The sequence below is a fragment of the Candoia aspera genome, chromosome 1, assembly GCF_035149785.1.
Source record: "Candoia aspera isolate rCanAsp1 chromosome 1, rCanAsp1.hap2, whole genome shotgun sequence".
NCBI classification, from domain to species: Eukaryota; Metazoa; Chordata; class Lepidosauria; order Squamata; family Boidae; genus Candoia; species Candoia aspera.
This window is the reverse complement of record NC_086153.1, coordinates 53,355,697-53,378,407: the sequence shown is the minus strand read 5'-3', so window position 1 is coordinate 53,378,407 and position 22,711 is coordinate 53,355,697. Positions and strand designations below refer to the sequence as shown.

At 37.2% G+C, this 22,711-nt stretch overlaps 1 protein-coding gene across 1 annotated transcript in view; it reads right to left on the bottom strand.

The window, feature by feature from the left end:
- DNAH14 (dynein axonemal heavy chain 14) overlaps positions 1–22,711 on the bottom strand; it is a 292,199-nt gene that overhangs the window by 38,338 nt on the left and 231,150 nt on the right. The window contains 9 exon segments of the mRNA XM_063289142.1: positions 1,042–1,269; positions 2,074–2,176; positions 5,645–5,855; positions 8,192–8,348; positions 8,767–8,864; positions 11,902–12,111; positions 16,751–16,988; positions 17,035–17,471; positions 21,021–21,265. Of these exon segments, the coding sequence (XP_063145212.1) occupies positions 1,042–1,269; positions 2,074–2,176; positions 5,645–5,855; positions 8,192–8,348; positions 8,767–8,864; positions 11,902–12,111; positions 16,751–16,988; positions 17,035–17,471; positions 21,021–21,265 (1,927 nt within the window).

Below are 22,711 nucleotides of genomic sequence, written 5' to 3'. Positions count from 1 at the left end.
ACATGAGGAAGAACTTCTTGACAGTAAGAACTACCAATCAGTGGAATGGATTACTGTATGGAGTGGCTTCCTCCCTTTCACTGGATGTTTTCTAACAGAGGCTGAATAGTCACCTATCAGGGATGGGGTAGCGAACCTGCAACGTGCAGGGGGTGGACTGGATGACCTTCCAACTCTGTGATTCTGTTTTCTGTATACGTCGCTGTACTCACAATTCCTGTTATAGCTGAATATTAGAAATATTTTCACTTTGTGGGGGGCTAGTTCTCAGAAGGATCCAATCAAATTCAGTTGCACCAGCCTATAACTAAGTTTCACCCAAAAGTCAGCTTTAGATATTTTGACTCATCACCCTAATTATCACTCTTTTAAGCCCAATTTGTAACATTTCCTATCAGCTTCACATTTCAATCCATTTACACCTGTGAGCATGCATACACAGATTAGTATACCACCTGGCAAAAATGGAGCCAGGGGTTGAATTAGGATCAGACAGACCTAGATGCAAGTCCATCCCCTATAAATCCATGGGAGCTTTGGGTAGTCATTTTTTCTCAGCCCTATCTACTTCACAGACTTGTTGTTATTAGGGGAAAAATGGGGAAAAAATGCTGGAGGAAAGCCAGGATATAAATCTATCAAATAAATGAGGAGGAGGCGGCTACATCTGTGTCAGAGAGGTATCTTTGTATGTATCACACATATCTAGAACGTAATTTCTATATCTATGGCATTGTGGGGGGTATTGATAGCCTGGTAATCATTGCCACAACTATTTAATTCTATATAATTCTCCTAATTGAAAAACTAAAAATAACAAAAATCCTGCCTCCAACCTTACAATTCAAAGTTAAATACAAGTTATATTAAATAGGCAAAAGTAAATCAGAATAACCTAGTGTGAATTAATGGATTAGAAAAAAACATTTGAATATACTAACAAAGGAGGAGAGTCAGTTGAAAGAGCATCAATAGTGACATAGATCCCACAAAAATACATTTTTATTTGCAAACATAATTTTATGGGACATTTCCTCTTGCCTCTAGATCTGAAGAATTAAATTCATATGGAATGTTCCAGCCCAAAACTCCATATTTCTTTCGTTCATGAATGACAGCATTGAAGAAACATAGGCTAAATAACAGTGTTTTCCATGATGGCCCGCACTTGGTCTTATTAAATATAGCTTCTGTTACTACACCAGTGTCACCTAATCCAAAAGTTTGAAGTAATATTCCTTTTAGTCCTTGTGGAGTCTCTATTACTACCTTGGGGAAATAAGTAAACAGTTTATGAATAAAATTTTTGCAGGGAATTTATCAATAAAACAAATAAACACACAGCAATCTATTTATCTAAATCCATTCACCCATCCATCCATCATCTATCATCTATCATCTATCATCTATGTATCCTATCATCTATCTATCTATCTATCTATCTATCTATCTATCTATCTATCTATCTATCTATCTATCTATCTATCTATCTATCTATCATCTATCATCTATCTCATACTGTAATCATAAACATATATCACATATATCAGTGTAAGAAAGTGTTATGAAACACTAGGTAGTCCAGATCAGGAAATCTATTCTACAGGAAGGCTAAAACAACTTTTTTTGAGACTCTTGTAAGTCTGATTGTCCTGCACCTCCTCCTCCTTCTTAAAGTTCAATGAATTAGGGAGCTGTCTGTCTCAGCTGCTTCTGAATGCTATCTCATCTGGACTTCTTCAGCCCCCTTAGCCTTGGCAACAATTCTTGCATATCTCCAACAAGGTAACCTTTCTTACTATCTACCCTAAGTTTGTTAAAATCAATTAATCTTGCTCCATGTAGATGTAATTTTGGGGCAGGCACAAACACCCAATTTCCACTTAATGCAACAGGATTCAGTCAATGTTTGGTTACTTATTTATCATTACATTATCATTATCATTATCTGTTAATTTATTTACAGTTGCTCAGCTCATAGTATATGCTTTTTTCTTGCTTTGGAAAAAGAATGGTCTGAATTAGTAATTATACAAACTATTGAATAATCTCTCTGATTATTTGAAACCTTACCTTTAGCCCTCTTCTCAAGATAGGTATGGGTAAAGAAGTATCTGGTGTTGAACTTAACCATAGTCTAAACCCTGGGTTTATATTTGTGTCAGGTAGGATAAAGCTATGGAAAGAATCATTTTTATAACAACGTTATTACTTGAAACAGAATTGTCAATTCTACTTTACAAAAAATATACACAAAAGATAACAAGAAATAATATTAACATTATTGCTGTCCCACAATAATACTTTAGGGATAGATATTTCATTGTCTCTTTATAGTTATTATTTAAGGATATAAAAAAGATTTTGCCACATATCCTGCTTGGTTCAGATGTGGGTTTCTTCTGCCAATGTATCCATGGCAGGATGGTAGGTAGCAGGGATGATACCCAGAAAGAAATCTGATCTCATTTCTGAAAATGAGCCAGAAAGCCACAGCTTTTGCTTTTCTCTTTCTTCTCATTTCACAACAAAATGTCCTGTGTACTCACAACAAAGTGTGAAGCACTTGGTAGAGGCCATGGTTTTTTTGCAGCATATTCTGAGATGCATGGTCATTCTATTAGAAGGAGTCTGGTAGCATCTTTTGTGACAAACTTTTCCCATTTGTCCTATCTAGAATCCAGAGAGGCATATGCAACAAGCAACAACAGGACAATGATGCTAATATGGAAACCAGACCCTGCAACAAACCCAGATGTTTACTTTGCCCCCATATTAATACAAACAGTACCCTCACAGGCCCCAACACACACACACACAAGATCAGAGGTGCCTCATATGCTCTTCCTCTGTTGTGATGTAGGCCATAAATTACCAGCAATGCCCCTTTGGATTCTATGTAAGACAAATGGAACAATCTTTGCACAAAAGAATTAATGGACACAAATGTAACATCAAAACTCAAAATAAGGATAAAGTATCAGAGCATTTCAGCCACTCAGGATACTTTATAGCAGACCTCAAAACAACTGCTTTGGAAGAATGAGACTTTAACTCTATAACTTATCAATTAACAATTGATGGCACAATTAATGGCACAATTAATGGCACAATTAACAAGCTATGGCACAATTAACAAGCCATTCAGGTGCAGGGACAATGCAGCCACCCTGGAAGACATATATGGGGTCCCCTTACCAACCTTTGCCCAGACTGAAGAAGCTGCTTGGACAAGCAGCGAAACGTTTCAACCAAAAAGAAAGAAACCCAGTTGCCATGACTCAACCTACAGACAATTCCACCTGGATGACTGAGAATCTTCATCGACATAACAGTTGTAATGTTTAAAAACTCACTGTTCTTAAACTAAAAATAAAGAATGAACCTTACCTTTCTAATGTGAAGTTGCCTGAATTTGAAATAATTTTTTAAATAAATCGTGTTCTCTCAGGGAACCCCTAGTGATCTCTCACAGAACCCTAGGGCTCCACGGAACCATGGTTGAGAAACCCTGATCTAGCCACTCTATGGATCTGATGAAGTGAACTGCAGGTCATAAAAGCTGAGGCCTTTTATTAAAATGGGTTGGTTGGAAAAGCTGCTACCAGACTTCTCCTGATTTTGCTGGCATAGATTAACACAGCTCTCCTCATACATGGTCATTCTAGAAACTGCTGCAAGCTACGAACAGCCTTTCCAGAGTTTACAAGCACACAGGAGATTTTTGTTTAAAAAAAAAAAGGAAAAAGAAAAAGACATTTTGTACATTTTCAAAGGTAAATATAACCTCAATTGCCTCTCAACTGATAAGCAAATTTATGTCCAGATACTTTATTAAAAATCTGGAGAGCAGAAATTTTCATGGGTGAAGCTGACAGCAAAATGGATTAGTTTTTCACAAATGCACATGTCTCTGCTACTTATCTCCAAGTCAGTACAGGCAGATTTCATAGTCAGTGGTGTAATACTTAAAACTTGGTCTTGGGGCCAATTCTCAAAAGCAAATGGCATTAGTTTTCTTAACATAATCATATGTCAGGTAATAAAAGTGTCTGGAGAAACTATAAAGGTATTTTGGTCATCAGCAATAATGTTGGTGTCTGTGGCCCCAGCTGCAAAATTATTTCTATATTGGCCAGTGTAAAATATCAGAATGAATGCTAATGAGAATTAGAGGACATTGGAATGAGGCAACTTCTGGCAAAATATAGCATCCCAGGAAAGATATTATAAAATATGAGAACTCTCATATGGTCAGCCACTCTTGAATACACTCTCTCCTTGTTTAGCGACCGCAATCCTTTCCTTAAAGCAGAAGCGAAATGGTTGCTAAGTGAACATGTGACTGAGAGAGAGAGATATTGCGAAGATCACTGGTTGCTGCCATCTTATTCAGATAAAGTTATCATCTGCAGCAACACCAGCGTTACTTTTACTCCAGTGTGTGTTGTTGGGTGCACAAAATTTGGTTGTAGGTGGACGCATTGGTTGGAAAATGATTTTTTTAAATTATGTCATATTTGTGAACAGTCACTAAATGAGGTAGCCACTAAATAAGGAGTGGATGTAACGCTGTTATTTCTCCCCACTATATTCCTTTTTGAAATCCAAGTAGAGAAAATTCTCAGCACACTGTTATGTGATAATTAAGTGATTATCAAAATACCTTCTACCAGTGATTTAATTTTGTGCATGTCAGCTCAAAACAATTGGAGGCCAACTATAGAAAGCCAGACACCTTCAAACATAAAAGAGGGACAGCAATGACTGTTGAATACATCTCACTATAATAGTTATTCTAAACACAGAATTGTTGTATCTCTTTTTATGAAACAGAATGTCTATGAGGTTTCAACAAGATTCACCTAACATTTTATTCTCACAGAAAATAATGTACATTAAGAGTACAATAGAGTGCACGTAGCTCAGGGCTGAATTGTTGGGTTCTTGGTGGTCTCTGAGCTTGGTTATTTTCTTGCAGATGTTTCATTTTAGGCTAAGTAACATCATCAGTCTTTCAGTTTGCTAAGATGTTTGGGGGGATTTTGTTGTTGCCTTGTAATTGTAGTAGTCTGTTGGTTGATGCAGAGATGTTTTTGATGTACAGGAGCATTATCCTTTCTGTGGATTGTACTGGCAGCAGCACAATACTCTTCCTGGATATCTTCATCAGTAGAGGAATGGATGGCAAAGGATAATCCCTCCAAAACATCTTAAGAAAACCAAATTACAGAGGAGGAGGAGGAGTCATCTACAACATACAATGTAAAGACTGTAACCACCAGTATGTTGGACAGACAGTTAGCAGACTGGCAAACTGCTTCCACAAACACCAACTGGTGGTCAAAAGAGATGATGAAAACTTAACCCTGAAACACATGGACAGACCCAGACACAGTTTCATCTGGGAAGCCACCCCCCCCCCCCCAAGACTGGCAGGGCAAGCTACTATATATAAACAGTCTGCAAACCCCACTCTCTCTCACACTGATGATGTTCCTTAGTCTGGTAATGAAACATCTATAGGAAAACAACCAAGCTTAGAGAGTGCCAAGAATACAACAGTACACTAAACTTAGCCTATTCTGATTCCTCACCATCTGATAATAAATCACATATACAAAGAAATTAAAATAGTGCTTACGAATGAACAATTTTGCACAATCTGGGCATAAATGAAGTTGCAAGATGACAATTCTGAAGGAATGCCCACTGTTCACTCAGTATTTGTGCTTTATATATCAATTCTTCAGCTTTGCTGCCTTGGCCATGTCCCAGAGATATCATTGCCACATGTTGAGCACTTCCTTTTATTTCCTGGGCAAAGCGTAAGACAACTGCTGCAATGTCTACCCCTATATAATACATAAAAGATTACTGGTTTATTATTTCATCCCAAAATACATTTATTTAGAACCATGTTATTCTGATACATTGTGCCAGTGAAATGATTTATATCTGTGTTATAACAGAATGACAAAAGATGTAATATAGTATTTTATGCTAGAAGAGAACCATGTGGAACGAACACAGGATTCCTGCACTTTCATAGTTTTGTGAAAGGAGGAGTGCCAACAAGTTACTGCACTTTTTCCACTATAATTATGTCACACCATTTCTATAATACTGTAAAAATCTCTTGATTAAATGGTTTTGAAATGAAAGTAACTGCCATTCTTCTGTATTCGTTATCCATTTTACATGTTGTTCAGAAATAAAGGTGTACAGAAAAAACTTACACATAAACTAGTAATATTAGAAATATTATTTAATAAAGTAATTATTAAACATTTATTCCCTATAAAATAAAGGAAGATGAATGTATGATGGTTGCAGCATCCCAGGGTCATGTGATCACCATTTGTGACCTTCCCAGCTGACAAGCAAATGGAGGAAGTCAGATTCGCTTAATGCCCACGACCGCAGTGATTTGCTTAAACACCACAGCAAAAAAGATTGTAAAATCAGGCATGACTCACTTAATGATCACCTTGCTTAGCAACAGAAGTTCTGGTCCCAGTTGTGGTCGTAAGTGGAGGACTACCTGTACGTAATTTTATTTCTTATAAATGTTGATAGGTGGCTTTTATTAATATCTATGATCCAGCCACATATAAAACAGACATTCTGTAAGGTGTTTTGCTAAATGTTTTAGTCAACAAGTAGACCACCTAGGATTTTAAATAAGTGTTGGACCCTTCCATAGATCATAATACACTTTCTAAGAAAAATCAAGTACAGAGCTGGAATATCCCCCATGCTTACATTCAGGAACTTAGTATCATTGGTATATAGAGACAATTAAATCTGACTTGATAAGATTATACTTTTTTTCAACTTTTCACAGCACATGTTCACCTTTGATTTTATTATTTCAGTCCATAGTGAATTGGGTTGAGAACTATTCTGTAATTCTGCTGTTATAACATCTGATCATAATGTGATGATGATGATGATGATGAATTAAACTTGTATGCTGCCTGACTCTTAACAACTCTGGGAGGGTCACAACAATCCAATAAAGAAATTACAGTAAAATCAATAAAACATAAAAAATAAAGGAAAAAGATGGCAAGCTCACTCTCTCTCGCTAAAGGAGATAAAGAAAGCTTGGCTTTACATTGCTAGAGATACACAATTAATCTTCTGACAAATAGGCTCTCCCCTTACCATTTTATGAAGCATCTATAAAGGCTCTTTTGAAAACAGGAAAGGACCTTCACAAATGGTGCAAAATATTGCCTGATATTCTTGTTAAATGCGGACAGGATACATCAATTCTGAGTGCAACTTTACACATAAGTCCTAACATGATCTTGCACAATCTGGTTTTATGAAAATACTCAAAATTTCTGATATTAATAGATTATTGGTGGATAATCTAACAATTCATTTTGACTATCCTCAAACTGCTGTAGTAACTTTGTTGGATGCAGGTGGTAGAACATATACATGGATGTTCACTGGATATCCACTAACTTCCAGTCAATATATTTTATATATTCTATATCTCCCATTCATGTCTGAGGTTATGGTCTGAGGTGCAGGAATATGGTGGCAAGACTGCCTTGGGTAGGATCCAAGCAATCATAATGATTACAGTTACCAGGGATTGATTTTCTAATTAAACATTATCAGGATAATACTATAGGATTTATTTATTTATTTATTTAATCAATTTATATGGCCGCTCATCTGAAGTATGTGACTCTGGGTGGCTCACAATACTAAAATGAATAAAAATATATATAAATACAAAATAAAATGAAAATAAAACACACAGCAACTGGAGAAGCATAGAAAGCCCTCAGCATAGCCAGGAGACAGGCTTCATCAGGCACATACAGAACCAGGTCTTCAAGGCCTTGCAAAAGACCAGCAGGATTGAGGCCAACCTAATCTCCAGAGGGCTGATATTGCAAAGGATGGGCACCATGGCAGAAATGGCTCTCCTACAGGGCCCCACCAGCAGATACTCCTTGGCCAATGGTACCCGCAGCACGCCTATCCTGCTGGATTGGATAGGACAGGTGGAAACGATCAGGATATGCTGATCTTGATTAGAAGTCAGTAATAAGTAGCTTTAGTTAGATTATCAATGTATTGTTTGCACATATAGAGAATAATTTACAAACCAATACATATATACACATATACACAGAGGCACACATATACTCTATGAAATGCTTACCATGAGTATGGATGAGAATTAGTGGAGTTGTAGAATCAGATTCTTCATACATTCTTTTTAAATTAATTCCTCCAGTCTGAAGATACTTAGCTCCTAACATCTCAGTTACAAAGCCTCGTACTGCACGGATTAACATTTCTGAACGAAGAACTTTTATCTACCGAAAATAAAAATGGCAATGATAGCCTATTCATGCTTTTTAAAAAGTCCATCAGATTTTCCCTGGTATTGTGATATTTAGTTCTAGGTCTTGCCTAGCAGAGAAATACAAATATGTAATTTTTGCCCCTCCCTTAGCCCTCTTTTCAGCCATGAAAACAACTAGCAAAAGATCTAAAAAATTCATCTCTTCCCCCACCTGAGATGTCACAAGGTCATCAACCATGCCTCCTCAGAGAGTGCAAGAGATGATAGTGTAGCCCCAGAGCAAAAATATTTGGCTGCCCCAATGCAATACAATTTCTGAATTTTGTTTGCCAATATCATTAAATGTTAGATATCTTCCAAATCAGCTAGAAGCATGGCCTTTCTAGATGCCAAAAATAGTTTTAACTAATGATACTTCAATTACTTGCCAAGGTAAGTCTTTCAAATGGAGAGAGCTTCTCCCAAGGAAAAATTAAAGGTATACTCTCCTTATCTTCACTTCCTCTTGCTACGTGTGATTGTGAGTCTGCTAACAGATTAAAATAATTATTGAATAATTACTGAAATTCTGAAATAAGTTAAACAATTATACTATACAAACATTGTAACAAACTGATACCTTTTCCAGTATTATGAACCTTGTTATTGTAATTAAACTTCCCAGGTGTATTATGGAAACAAATAAGATGCCCTTCTCCATTATTTCTAAAGGTCATACACAAAAAAACCAAGATAATAAATCAGTATGCATGTCAGAATGTTCTAGGAGGGAGAAGTGACCAATCAGTGCTTTAAAAGAACATATAGGGAACAAAAGGCCTTGATATGTGCAAAAATGTAAAGTTTAATCATATCAGGCAAAAACATACATTAAACTAATAAGAAATGTTTATTATGCATATTTATAAGTTCTTTGACCATCCCATTTTGATATCTGGTCCTGTAAGACAGGTCAAACAATTGTTGCTGAATAAACTTTTCCCTGTCGTCCTCCTACTCACTTGTCACTGAATTGTTGTTTCCCATCAATATGCAACTTCTGTTTTGGAGCACTTCACATGCTTTATGTGGGAAAACATGGTAGCAATTCCTGCCTAAGATTTGGGCCTTTGCCTAAGTACTGCCCTGTAGCTATTCAACTGACCTCTTGCGTTCAGATGATCAAACAGTATGATCTTTTTGAATTCTGGTGGGAACATGGCAGACTGAACAGCTGTGCCCGCAGGCTCTGTGGGCAGAACTGAAAATGCGGCAGATTTTTTTGGACTCAGGCAGGTTTTTCCTGAAGCTCAGGAGTGTTTTTCTGGAAAAAGGAAAACACCTGGAATCATCCCATCTGTCCTCTGGATGGCTGCTTGCAGCCAGAAGATCGGAAATAGTGTTTGCGCTTGATTGGTAAGAGCAGCTAGGAGGCTGGGACATTGCCATTTCCAAGCCATGCTGTAGCCTTAAAGGGACACTATGACTACCAGCCACCCCATTTCTAAATCACCCAATTTATATTTCTTTTAAGTACGCATACCCTAAGAGAGGCTTTCTACAGCAAGAAGAAGTGGGTTCTCTTGGTGCTTAACATTATTTTTGGGATCAATTTTTTTAAAAAATTCTTTTTACGTTTTGGACTTCATTTTCCATCTAAATGTTAAGGAGGATTGAGAGTAAATAATTGCCTCCCTGTTATTATTTTTGTACTAAATTTGAAGATATTAGCATTCTCCTACATGTTGAATCAGCTGTTTTGAACTTTCAGTTTTCTGCTTCTACTTTCCCTGGGGAACTGTCTGCATATCTCACTTTCGCTTATGTAAACACATTTTGGAATTCTTTCATATCTTCGACTTTCACTGGTTAAGCTCCTAGGGGGCGCCATAATCTATTGCTAAAGACATGGAGGATTTTAAACAGACTTTCTCTGACTTCCAACAAGATTTTAAATAGATTCTTTCTGATTCCTACCAAGTTTTTATGCAAGGCATTCAGGACATTGTGGAAAATATGAGGTCTAAAATGTGTCACCTGGTTGGGGATGTCGTGGATGAAACTGAGGAATTTAACAGTGATAGAAATGTCTGTTTAAGAGTGAGATTGGGACTTGTTGAAATGCTGGATGAAGATTGGATAGTCAAGTTGAAGAAATTAAAGGGAGAGATCAAGTTGCAAGCCATAAGTGAAATTGATCTTCTGATGCAACACCATGGAAAAGAAGGGGATATTATGTATGGGAGCTCTCCTGAAGAGAAGTTTTTGAGGGGGGCAGTTGGGCTGTTCAATTTTTTTAATAAAAAAGCTTGGTGTGCATTGTGGGTATATGTAAATGCTCTGGTTTATTTTGAAGTGGGATAAGGGTTTAAGAATATTTATCTGGATTGCTTTTAGGGTTTGGCTGATTTCATTTATCTTTAACAATTTGGATTAAGATTATTAAGTTATAATAATACATAATAAATGTCTGGGTTTGGGTTTAATATGATTAAGATTATTAAAATTGTATTATCTAGTACAATGGCAGACAATTTATATGTTTTTTAGTTTGATCTTTATTATGGTAGACAGGAATGTATAGAATAGTAGTAGGAAGGAAATAATTAAATAAAAGTTATCTTTGTGGGGGGGAGTTAAGATATATACACACACATACACACACAGTATATATATCTTTTAATATAAGGGGAGGAAGCAACTGTATTTAGTGATTTTTATAATGTGTCAATGGAATGATTTATAGAAATAATGTGATTTTGGTATAATATAGAATAAGGGATTGATTATGGAAAATTGTCGTATATCCTTGTTGTTAAAAGTTGGAAGTCGCCTCTTTTTGTAATTTTGAAAAAATTTCTCTTGTGTTTCTACACTTTTTTAGTTTTTTTTTCTTTGTAGTTTTTTGTTTTTCTGTAGCTTTTATCTTTGTTTGAAACTTAATAAAATTATTTTAAAAATCAATGTAATCTTTTTCTTTGACTATGATTTTAAAGTGGCTTCAAAATCTATTTTTAAAATTATTTCACCTTGCTTGATTTTAGTAATCTAAATATTTTAAATTTTTGAATTATTGTACTGTAATTTGAATTGTTATAGTGTTGTGTTATATTTAGGGATATGTTTATTTTACAAAAAAAGGAGACATGAATTTTTTTTAAAAATTGCTTAAATGTAATTATTTATTTAAAATATATGTACCTGATAGAAACTGAGTGTGCCCTGCCCAAAGCTGACGCAAAGCAGCTTTCCCACTTTGAGCTGAGTAGCTACTCATTCCAAGATAAGAGGCAAAAGCAAAAGGGAAATTCAATTATTAACAGATTACTAAACCTGTGAATGTCCAAGTGACTATCTGGATATTTACCTCATATAAATGCCAGTTTGTCTTATACATTGTTCCATGTTTATAAGTAAGATATAATAGAGTTTCCTTCAAATTCCATTACTTGCTCACCCAAAGCAAACTAAACCAATACATACTTCCCACTCTTTTGGCAAGTGGATTGTATATTTTTAATAAGATATAGTTAAAAATGGATAATCCAATGAAGATTCTTTTATCTTTATATTTTAGCAGTTACCTTGCTTTGCTGATAATGGTCTATAACCTGTACTAATTAAATTATATACATTCTCACTATCTAGAAAAGCTTTCCACTGTTGAGAATATGTAGACAGAGAATTGCACAATAGGCGGAATGCTGGCATGTGAGTACTCATGTACTGGCATTCTTTCCACATCATTTCACTTATCCAGTGGAATGGAGGAGTTTTCTCAAATACACCCGAACCTAATCAAATAATATGAAACATTTAATTAGGACACATACTAGTGTTTTTGATTTTCATCCAATAGATAAATATAATTAAATTCTTAATTTTGATCAAAAACTAAGAAAGTATTTTTTAAATTAGCTATATGGATTTTTATACTATAGGAGAATATTCCATTAATATTATTCCACTTTGATTTTACTTTTTTTCTTTTGTCCAAAAATGTTATCATGGAGAACAAAGACATATTCTATTAAGGATTCCAGTTGAAGAATTCCTTTGAAGGCAGGACTAAAATCACCCCTAGCCATTTAATTATATTCATGGGTTTGCAATCTTACAGTATATACTTTCAGTAAGAACTAAACTCAGGTATGTGCTATAAATTTGTTAACAAGGAGGTCTCTGATTATTAGTGGGAGGGAGGGAGGGAAGGAGGGAGGGAGGGAGGAAGGATATAAGAAAAATATTTATTTGGGGGTCCAGAAAAACAAAGACATTTCATTTTTCTCACTTTCTCTTTCCTGCTGTTTTCCTGGAAATTCTATTCTAATTGAATTTGGTCCTAATTGTAAAAGTTAAACTGGTGACTACTGAATGACAAGCACCTTATTTCATACAGAAAGCAATAATTTGTACATTCCCTACAGCTCTCTCTCCTTTCTTGTTACTTCACCTCATTCTTAAAGTTAAGTCTGGCCAATCAACAGAGAGGATTCCTTTCTGACAAGAGAGGAAAATCCTTCTACTTTTTGGCCACCAACACAGCTTCTGGCCAGCAGGAGTAGCTCTACCTTGCCAAAATTTCAGCCACAAGTTTGTCACAGGTAGTCAGTGAGTTGGGGGGAATAATCTGCAGTCAGACAGCCACATTTTTTTCTTGGTCCTGAGCTCATGTGAACCCAGGGCAGCTTGAGTTGATCAAGGAGAATTTCACCCATGCAGTCGGTGAATGACAGCAGCATCAGAGTCAGGGAGAGAAGGACAGGAGGTGCATAGCAGTGGAAAGATAGCCTGGTGAGGCATCCAATAAGAATACAAAAGGGAAAATCTCATGGGGGTTGCAAGGAGACCTGTTTAATAACTTCTGCCTTCCTCCAGTCACTGTACCTGAGAGATACAACTATTATACACAAGTAGTTATACATTTGTACTGCATTGCTTAGAAATGCTGTTGATACTTTGATAGTGAGGAATAAAGATGGAGGATTTGGACAAAGATACAAAGATTAAGGATTTGCGGGTTAGGCTTCAGCTAATGCGTTAACACCTATGAGCCTTAAATATATTACTTCTTTACTCAGTCAGCTAAGTGACTTACTGTTATGCAAATTTAGGAATTGAGGTGAGAAGCAACTCTAGATATGGATGATGGCTTAGAAAAACTACTGTATATCAAAGCCCAGCAAAGGGATCAGAGGAAATGGTCTGGGCTGATAGAGACCAGGAGGAGGACTTGGAAGTCAAGAAGATGGACCTACAGTAAATGCCTTATCAAGACAGCATTCCTGGAAAACTGCAGATAGTGTGAGAAGACTAGGATAAGCACAGTGGATAATGTAATTGGGATGCCTTGATCAGTCTGAAGTAGCAGTATACCTTAAACATCTTGACCAATCAGGAATAGGCAGGCAGACACAATAGAGCCCTAAAAACATGTATAAAAGATCTGACACAAGGGTGCTTAGAGCTTTGGAGGGACTCAAATTCTCTTCTGTTCACTGCTTTAGCAGCCTCTGTGATCTTCTGGTCTCTAGTTAGACCGGCCATCTGACTAGAAAGTACACCAACTGGGTTATAATTTTTGTTATATTGAGCATCAGTTGTACAATAGTAGTAACTATCTGTCCATCTATAGGCATTATCTTTTTTGAAAATAAAAGATGTTTAATTTTTTTTAAAATAAAAGATGTTTTAATTTTTTTTGAAAATAAAAGATGTTTTAAATTAAATAATAAAAAACAAATTTTGCAAAAAAAAAGTGTTGCCTAGCTTCCTGTGAACACTTACCTGTGCTTCATTAATGAATAAAGCACAGATACATAGGAAGCTTGTGGTTTTTCTTTCCTGCAGATCACTAAAGCCAAGTAAAGAAATGTGTGCTAAAACTGGGATGCCTCTGAAACAAGCAGCTACAAATTCTAATGGGGGAAGTTTTAGTGAGTGTGTTTCTCAGAGTTAAGACTATCACTACTTTTTTGTAGCCTGCTAAAAGAAGTTAAAATCCCAGCACTTCATATAATACGCTCTGTGAATGCTCTAGAATAGAAGCAAGAATCTCCTGTGCTTCTGGGGAAAGATGTAATTGTCAGAGACTCTCCCAGTGTTTTGGATATAATTTAGTTTTGGCTGCTAGACGTCTGTGTTGTCATGACCATCCTGGCTAGTGGGTTGAAAAGCCAACTGAGAGGCAGTCAGCTGACAGATCACAATCCTAGAAGTTGTGGCTAAAAGTAATACATGTGAACAAACTGTCATCAGTTTCAGAACCTCCCTAAAGGAACACTTTACTCTGAAGATTCATAAAAGATAATTTCTCTTCAGCACATGACACACGCACATATAAGATGCCCAGACATTCCTCTGCTGGCTTCCTATCAGCCCCCTTGTGGAATAAAGCTACAGCCCATGGTAGCACCTAACTTGATTTAATCACCATGAGGACATGATCAGGCTGCTGTGACTGGATACTCCCTTGGCACTTTAATAGTTGACTTTGATAATGCCTCCAAAATTTAACAAAAAGCCAATACAACCCTAGTCAAGCACTTCACTGACACATTGACCAAAGAGGAATTTAGTTCTGCCTAGACATGCATGTGATTGCTTTGTTAAAATAACGCATAAATGCATCTACATTTATAGTGATTTAAAGTTTTCCTCCTAATTTCTTCAATAATATCATATATTAATGTTTTAACAATACTTGTAACTTTATTTTTTTTAAGATATATTATGCTTACACTTTATAATGTGTTCATGCAAAATTGAGTTGTATCAGGACAACCCAGAAAAAGGGATGCTAATTTGTGACATTACCAGACAGTGTTGTCTACCTTTGCCAAGGCCAGAAGGGAAAAGTCCAGCAAAGCGTTTTGCTCATGATTTCAAGATACCAATCCCTAGAAAATCCTACAAGGAATTAACATTATGAGGAGTAATTATTCCAGTCTATTCTATTTGGTCAAAAACCCATCTTCAGAACTGTGGGCAGTTCTTGGCACCATATTTTAAGAAGGAGTCAAAGAAACTGGAATGAGATCAGAAGAGGGCAATGAAGTTGACAAGGAGATTAGAAACGAACTCCTGTGAAGAATGGCTGTAGGAGCTGGATATGTTTAGCCTTAGAAAAGATTATTGAGAGAAGTATGACAAACACTCTTCAAATATCAGAAAGGATGTCACATGAAAGTAGGTCAAGATAGCTTTCCTTTCATTCCAAATGACAGAACCTGGAACAATGGATTTAAGTTACTGGAAGACAGATTCCAGTTGAATATCAGGGAAAAAAACCCTCCTAAAAATAAGAACAATCCTATAGCGGAACAATTTGCCAAGAGAGTTGTTTCCCTTCTACCCTTCATCAATGTGTTCAAGCAAAGACTAGATAGCTACCTGTCTGATATGCTTTAATTAATGCCCAGAGTTGTTGGGAGTCAGGTATTCTTTAAATAGAAAAAAAAAAAAAATTGGATTCCAGCACCTAGCAGGGGGTTGGTCAGTCTTGAAAGCCTACATGGCCTTTCTAATGCTATGATTCTGATCCAGAAGAGGCCAGAAATCTAACTGGGAACAGACAGCAGGTACACCTGGTTATCTCCACTGTTATAAGAGATGAGAAAATAATGAAGCAACCAGAAGGAAATAACAGAATTAAGAGGCAAGAGAAAAGGAATTTATACCAGCCCTCTTGGCTGGTGGAGTGGGTCTGGCCAGAAAAGCTAAACCGTTGGCATATACCTGCTTATGCTTTGGAAGAAACATCTGCAAGAATAGATATCTGACCTGAGAAATATCACTTTTAGGAGAAGAGAGAAAAAGATAAAAGTTTGTTATCTTTCGCTTAATTATTTTTTGTTTCCCTTTTCCACTTGTCTTGAATCATGTCACATAGTAGGACTAAGGCTAGAAAGACAGATGCCATTTTAGTAAAGTCTTCTGTATTTCTAAAGAAAAGCAGGGCCTTCTTCCTGAAAAGTAATTCCAGCCTGCTCTATAGAACCCTTGTTTGTGTTATTTTTCCCCCAAGAGTGGTGCTGGTCCAGCTGGAGATAGATAGACAAACAGACACTTATACTTAGAAAATTATACTATTAATCAATGCATGCAGAATTAGAAAAAAATGGATAAAAGTTTGGGAAATTTTTGATTAATTTTTCTCAGTGTTCATATTTCTTTGACAACTTTCATCCTAATTTATAATAGTTTACAAAAATACCAGGTACAGCACTATAAAATCTAAAAATAATTTCTTAGCTCAGTGGAAAGATTTTTTAAAAAAATTGTATGTTGATAGCTTATAATGTTTTCTATGGCCAATTCTAACTATAATTTATATGTATGATATTTACTCAAGGATGATGAGCATACGTCACTGAGAGCACATTATTAACTTTACACATTTATTTACTGAAAATAGGAATGTTTTTCGTTTACCAGTATAATCAAAGATTGATGACTGGATAATATTCGCTATCTTGCTAGAGTACAGGAAGAAATTCCACTGATTCTCTGATATAAATCCAAGCTTATTAGCAAATAAATTTTCACCACAATTATTTTTCATGATTGCTATGCACAGTAGAAAAGCGAAGCATAGCTTATTTTTACTGAACAGAGCTGAAGAAACTGTCTGCAAAATAAAAATATATATAATCCATTAACATTTGCTATTCTTTGCAAATACATATATAAGTCTATTGGCTGAAAATAATTTATGCACTATAATATTTAAGTACCTTGTAGACACGATTGGTTAGTATCTCAATGATATCATTAATATATATTTTGAAGTGATCTATATCGCTGTCACTTTCTGATGACGTTTCTCCACCTTGCTCCCTAACTGGACTTGTTTTAGGTCTAGAAATAGAGTCACTGAGAGAAATGCCACTTCTCTTTACATTATCCATGGAGTCTACAAAGACCTTTTGAAACCAGTTCAGTGAAAACTGATACACACGGTTGATGTGTACAAGGTCTGATATTACAAAGTAGAGCACAGCACCACGAGTTGCTATAGGAAGGTAGGCTTCACGCAGTCTCTCGATGGCGACTTCTGTTGCTGCTGAATCTGCAACACGCTGAAAAATCTCCGATGAGGTAATTTTTGTTTGCTGCAAATTGTCAATGAGCTCTTGGTCATCTAAAATGTGCCCTGTAATTTTAAAAAAAGTTTATTTGAATTGTGGAATAGAATAAATTGAATAAGCATAATATCCCAAATTAAACACTCACTTTACAAACCATAAAGCAGCATAACCAGCAGTATAATGAGGGGGCCTTGTTAGCAAAGCTATGAATCTAGTAAAAGATAGTTTTATATGACATAACTAGAGATATGTAGCTATTTGGACCTGAAAAGGTGCTGGAGGGAAAGGTGCTACTTGCTGCAGCTGTTGGAACCACCTTAAAAAGGCAGCATTTTTTCTGGGCTCACACTGTAGCTGCACGGTCCCAGGAAAATACATATTCTTACTCGTGGAGGTACCAGTTGTTAGGGTTCTTGTAGCTGAGGGTTGCCATCCTCTGCCATGTAGGGCTTTTTAGGTTATTTATAGGAAGCAGACTGGCAACCAGTGCAGCTCATAGAGCAGTGGAGTAGTGAGCACTGAACAAGGAGTGCACGTACACGTGCTGCTGCATTCTGCACCAGCTGAGGCTTCCAGATGCTCTTTAAGGGCAGCCCCATGAAGACCACATTACAATAATCCATTTTGGAGGTGACCAGGGCATGAGTGACTCAGAGTAGTTTCCTGGTCCAGGGAAGGGTACAACTGGTACACAACGCAAAGCTGTGCAGAGGCCTTCCTGACCACAAATGCCACCTTCTCTCAGAGCAGGAGCCATGAGTCCAGGAGAAACCCCAGACTGCGAACCAGGTCTATTTGGGGCAGTGCCACCCCATCCAGAACCAAATATGGTAAGTTCTTGGAACCAGCAGGCCCCAAACCCAAACTCACTAGGATTGAGCCAAAGCCTGTTGTTCCCCATCCAGACCTCTACAGCCTTCAGACACCAGGACAGGACATCAACAACATTGCTTAATTCTCCAGAGGTGGAGATATAAATCTGGGTATCATCAGTGTACTGATGATACCTCACCCCATGGCAATGGATGACCTCACCTAGCAGTTTCATGTAGATGGAAAACAGTAGGAGAGAGAGTACCAAACCCTGTAGGACCCTGCAAAAGAGTGGCTGAGGGTAGGACCTCTTGCTCCCCCAAACAACACTGACTGGAACCAGCCCTGGAGGAAGGAGGAAAACTAGCACAATACAGTGCCATCCACCCCCAACCCCTCTAGCTGGTCCAGAAGTATACCATGGTTGATCGTATTGAATGCTGCCAAGTGGTCAAGAAGAGCAAGGATGGCTGCACTACCCCAATCCTGTTCACACCAGAGGGTATCCATAGTGCAACCAATGCTGTCTCCTTCCAACACCCAGGTCTGAAACCTCAGTGGAAGGGGTTCAGATAATCTGTTTAATTCAGGATCTCCAAAGCTGTTGTGCAACCACCTTCTCAATAACCTCCCATAAAAAGGGAACATTGGAGACTATCACGTTGGAGAACGTTGAAGATAATCTAGAATGGTTGGATCTAGCGATGGCTTCTTGAGGAGGGGGTGAACCAGCACCTCCTTAAAAGGTGGAGGGACAACCCCCTGTCTCAAGGAAGAATTCACCACCACCAAGACCCAACCGCACATCACCCCCTGGGAGGCCTTCGCCAACCAGGAGGGACATGGATCCAGTAAACAGATGGCTGAGCTCACAAACAAGAGGACTGTTGTCCCCTCTCAGATAACATGGCAAGACTGTGTCCCAGGCACTTCTACAGGATTTGTATCAAAGCTGGCATCCAGCTGGAAGCAAATCCAAGCGATTTTGTCCAACAGATGCTCTATAAATTTCTCCACTCAGCCTTGTAGGTGAGCCTGCAAATCCCTCTTACCCAAGAAATCAGGCCACCAGTCTGCTATCAGTGGACGCAATAAAGGTGGAGAAGTATTGATGTTTCACCACCCTTACTGCCACAAGATAGGCCTTAATAGCAGCTCTAACCTGTGTTTGCTCTTCAGTGACCTACAGCAGTGCTTCAGGCATCTCTTAACATGCTTCATCTCCCTCAGATCTTCTGTGAACTACAGAGAGTGATGGGATCCACAGGAGAAGAGAGGCCGCAAGGGGTGATCCGATCCAAAGCCTCTGCTGCCCTCCTGTTCTAAGCAATGACCAAAGCCTCAGACGGACCATACAGCAGACCATCAGGAACAACCCCTGTTCCCTTTGGATCCCACAAGGGTCCATCAGTCACCAGAATGAATGAATTTTAATGAATTAGAAATCAAAGATAGACATTACTCCCAATACTGTAAAGTAAATTATATATCAAGTTGAACTTGACTCTTGGTGACTTCATGGACATTTTCATGTAGTTGTCTTGGCAACAATATGGAAGTGGTTTGCCAGCGCCTTCTTCCAGGATGTTTTTGGTCTTCCCAGTATAGCCAACAACTTTGACATTTCCTCCAATTAATTAAAAACAAGTATAAGCATGGTTATAACTGGGATACACTTTTTGAGATCAGCCAAGATCAGTTAGAAGCTGCTTTTTAACTGGGCCTTGAACAGATTGGGAATATATTAAATACATTTTAAAAATCTACATTACTACAGGTAGCCCTCAGTTAATCACCACTCATTCAGCACTGTTTGTAGTGTTTGACAGTGCTGAATGAGTGGTACTTATGACCGATACTCAAAATTCTGGCCATCCTAGCACCACCACGGTCACATGATCGCAATCTGGACAGTTGGCAACTGGCTCACACTTCACTTACAACAGTTGCAGCATCCTACGATCACATGATCACTATTTATGACCTTTCCTGCCAGCTTTCCACAAGCAAAGTCAAAGGGGAAGCCAGGAGGGAAGACTGCAAGTCACTTGGGTAAGTCTCCCCCACGCTGCAGCAGCTACCCCCAGCCCTGCCGTGCTTGCACCACACTACACTGGGCCCTTGCACACCCTCATGCATCCTGCAGCAGCTATCACAAGCCCCACTGCACTCGTGCTGTACCAGCCCCTCACACACTCTGCAGCAGCTACCCTAAGCCTTGCCATGCTCGCACCATGCTGGCCACTTGCACATCTTCCTGAACCCAGGGACTTGCAAATTCCTTCTGGCTTCTCCACTGACTTTGCTTGTGGAAAGCTGGCAGGAAGTTGTGAGGAGGTCCCCGCTTAATGACGGCAATGGGGAGTGCTGGGATTGCTATTGCTAAGTGATGCAGTCATATGATGTCGCACTTTACGACCACATCATTTAGCGATGGAAATTCTGTCCCAATTACTGTAGTTAACCAAGGATTATCTATATATCAGAAAGTATGGAGAGTTAGAGAAAAGCATTTGGGGATGATCATAATATTGCAGTGAGAATTACTGGAAGAAAGTGGTCCTTCAGTTATAATTGGACTGATACAGAATTATGTTAATAGTTATAGAGCACATGAGTCAGCAGGTATTTGCTTTTAAGCTGCCACTATCCAAACCAACATTGTAAACCCTTATACACAGATAAACATTATTTTCAGAAAATGTTGTGGCCTTTGTTTGTATCCTATTTAATAACAGTATTCTGTACTTTGTGCAAAACTGATGAATAAGATATATGGAGTTTTTTGAAGTTTTATTTACCATTTGTTTTTTGCAAAAGTTTAAGTGATCTTTGTTCATATTCACGTAGTGCTACCAGATCAATTGATAAGCTTTCTATCAACTTGCAGTGCTGTTCTTCAAGCTCAGGTTTTTCCTTATTTACAACGGCAGATAAAAGCTGATCTTGCAAACCATGGAATGTCAAAATAAAGTTTATCATTGTAACAATATTGCATGTTGCTGGCAGAAAATGAGGATTGGCTTTCTGCGTTGTCAGGTATAATCTGAAAGAACCACAAATATCTATAAAGCTTTCCAATACAGTGTATCAATTTGTGTCATAATAACATTTTTTAAAATTTTATTTATTGATCAAATTTTATCACCACCCATCTCCTTCCCAAGGATAGGGAGATTATAGTTATAGTTTATAGTTTAATTATAGATTATAGTTTAATTATAGTTCATATCCTTTAGGGGAAAAAATCCTCCCTTAAGAAGCAAATATTACTTTTTTATATATTAGTTGTAAATTAATACATGTTTTCACATTGTTATACGGCAGAATTTGTATGTTGATTCCAACACAGAAATATATAATTTCAATTACTGTATATAAGGCCCAGATGTCATCATGTTATTCAATAATTAGTAATTGTGTGAATGTTATTTCTAAACAAGCAGCACCTTCAGTGCTCTTCCAATCACAATCACAATCACCTTTGTAATTCTGTAAATTACAAAAGGAAATCTAACATTCCCTAACATCCTGAATATTCTCTTCTAGAGCCAAGTTTTCATTTCTTTTCTTACTTGCATTTAATCTGAAATACCAGCCTATAAAGACCTCAGTGACTTAAAGCCTGGCTATCTGCTGTAAGGGACTATCACTATAACCCTGTCTAGTTGTTAACATTTGCAGAAGAGGACCTTTTGAAGATTGCCCCACCCCCACCCCCCTGTCAGAGGACCTTTCTCTGGCATATGGCTGCAGCCTGTTTGGCTCTTGCTCACCCAGGGTTTTCAAAATCCGTAAAGTTGCATTATGTTTTCTGGGCCTTTCATTTTAAATTAATTTTAATTTTGTTTGTAATATTCCCTTGTGTTTTTTTAAAAGTTTGAGTAGGACAATGGAATAATTCAATTTGCCAATTTTCCTTGGAGTGACTAAATCACTAAGGGCCAAACTAGAAATATTCATGAGTGGGCTGGCTTGAATGTATAGAATTGAAAGACTGTGACTAAGTTTAACCCCTTCCTCAGTGCAGAAATCTAAATTAAAGCATCTCTAATAGATTATGTAAGTTATGTCATCCAAGAGTAGGCAAAATAATTGCTGTGAGTTACAGAAAGGCAAAATCCAGGTGAAATTTAAGAAAAATGTTTTATTAGAACATTCTTTTTACCTTGTTAGATGTTCCTGAACTACTGCTACTACCACTATTATTATTATTATTATTATTATTATATAATTATATAACAATTTATATTTAATTATATATAAATTATAATTTATATATAAATTATAAATTATAATTATTATATTGTATAATAATAATAGTAGTAGTAGTAGTAGGAACATCTAACACACTTAGAAGCAATATTCATCTCTTTCTCTAATTTACTTTTTCTCTATTGTCTGGAACAATAGAGTTGGCTACTCTGAATTGTGGACTGCAAGGAAAGGGCAGGCTTCTCTTCCAACCTGCAATATTTTGAACAGTCTAAAA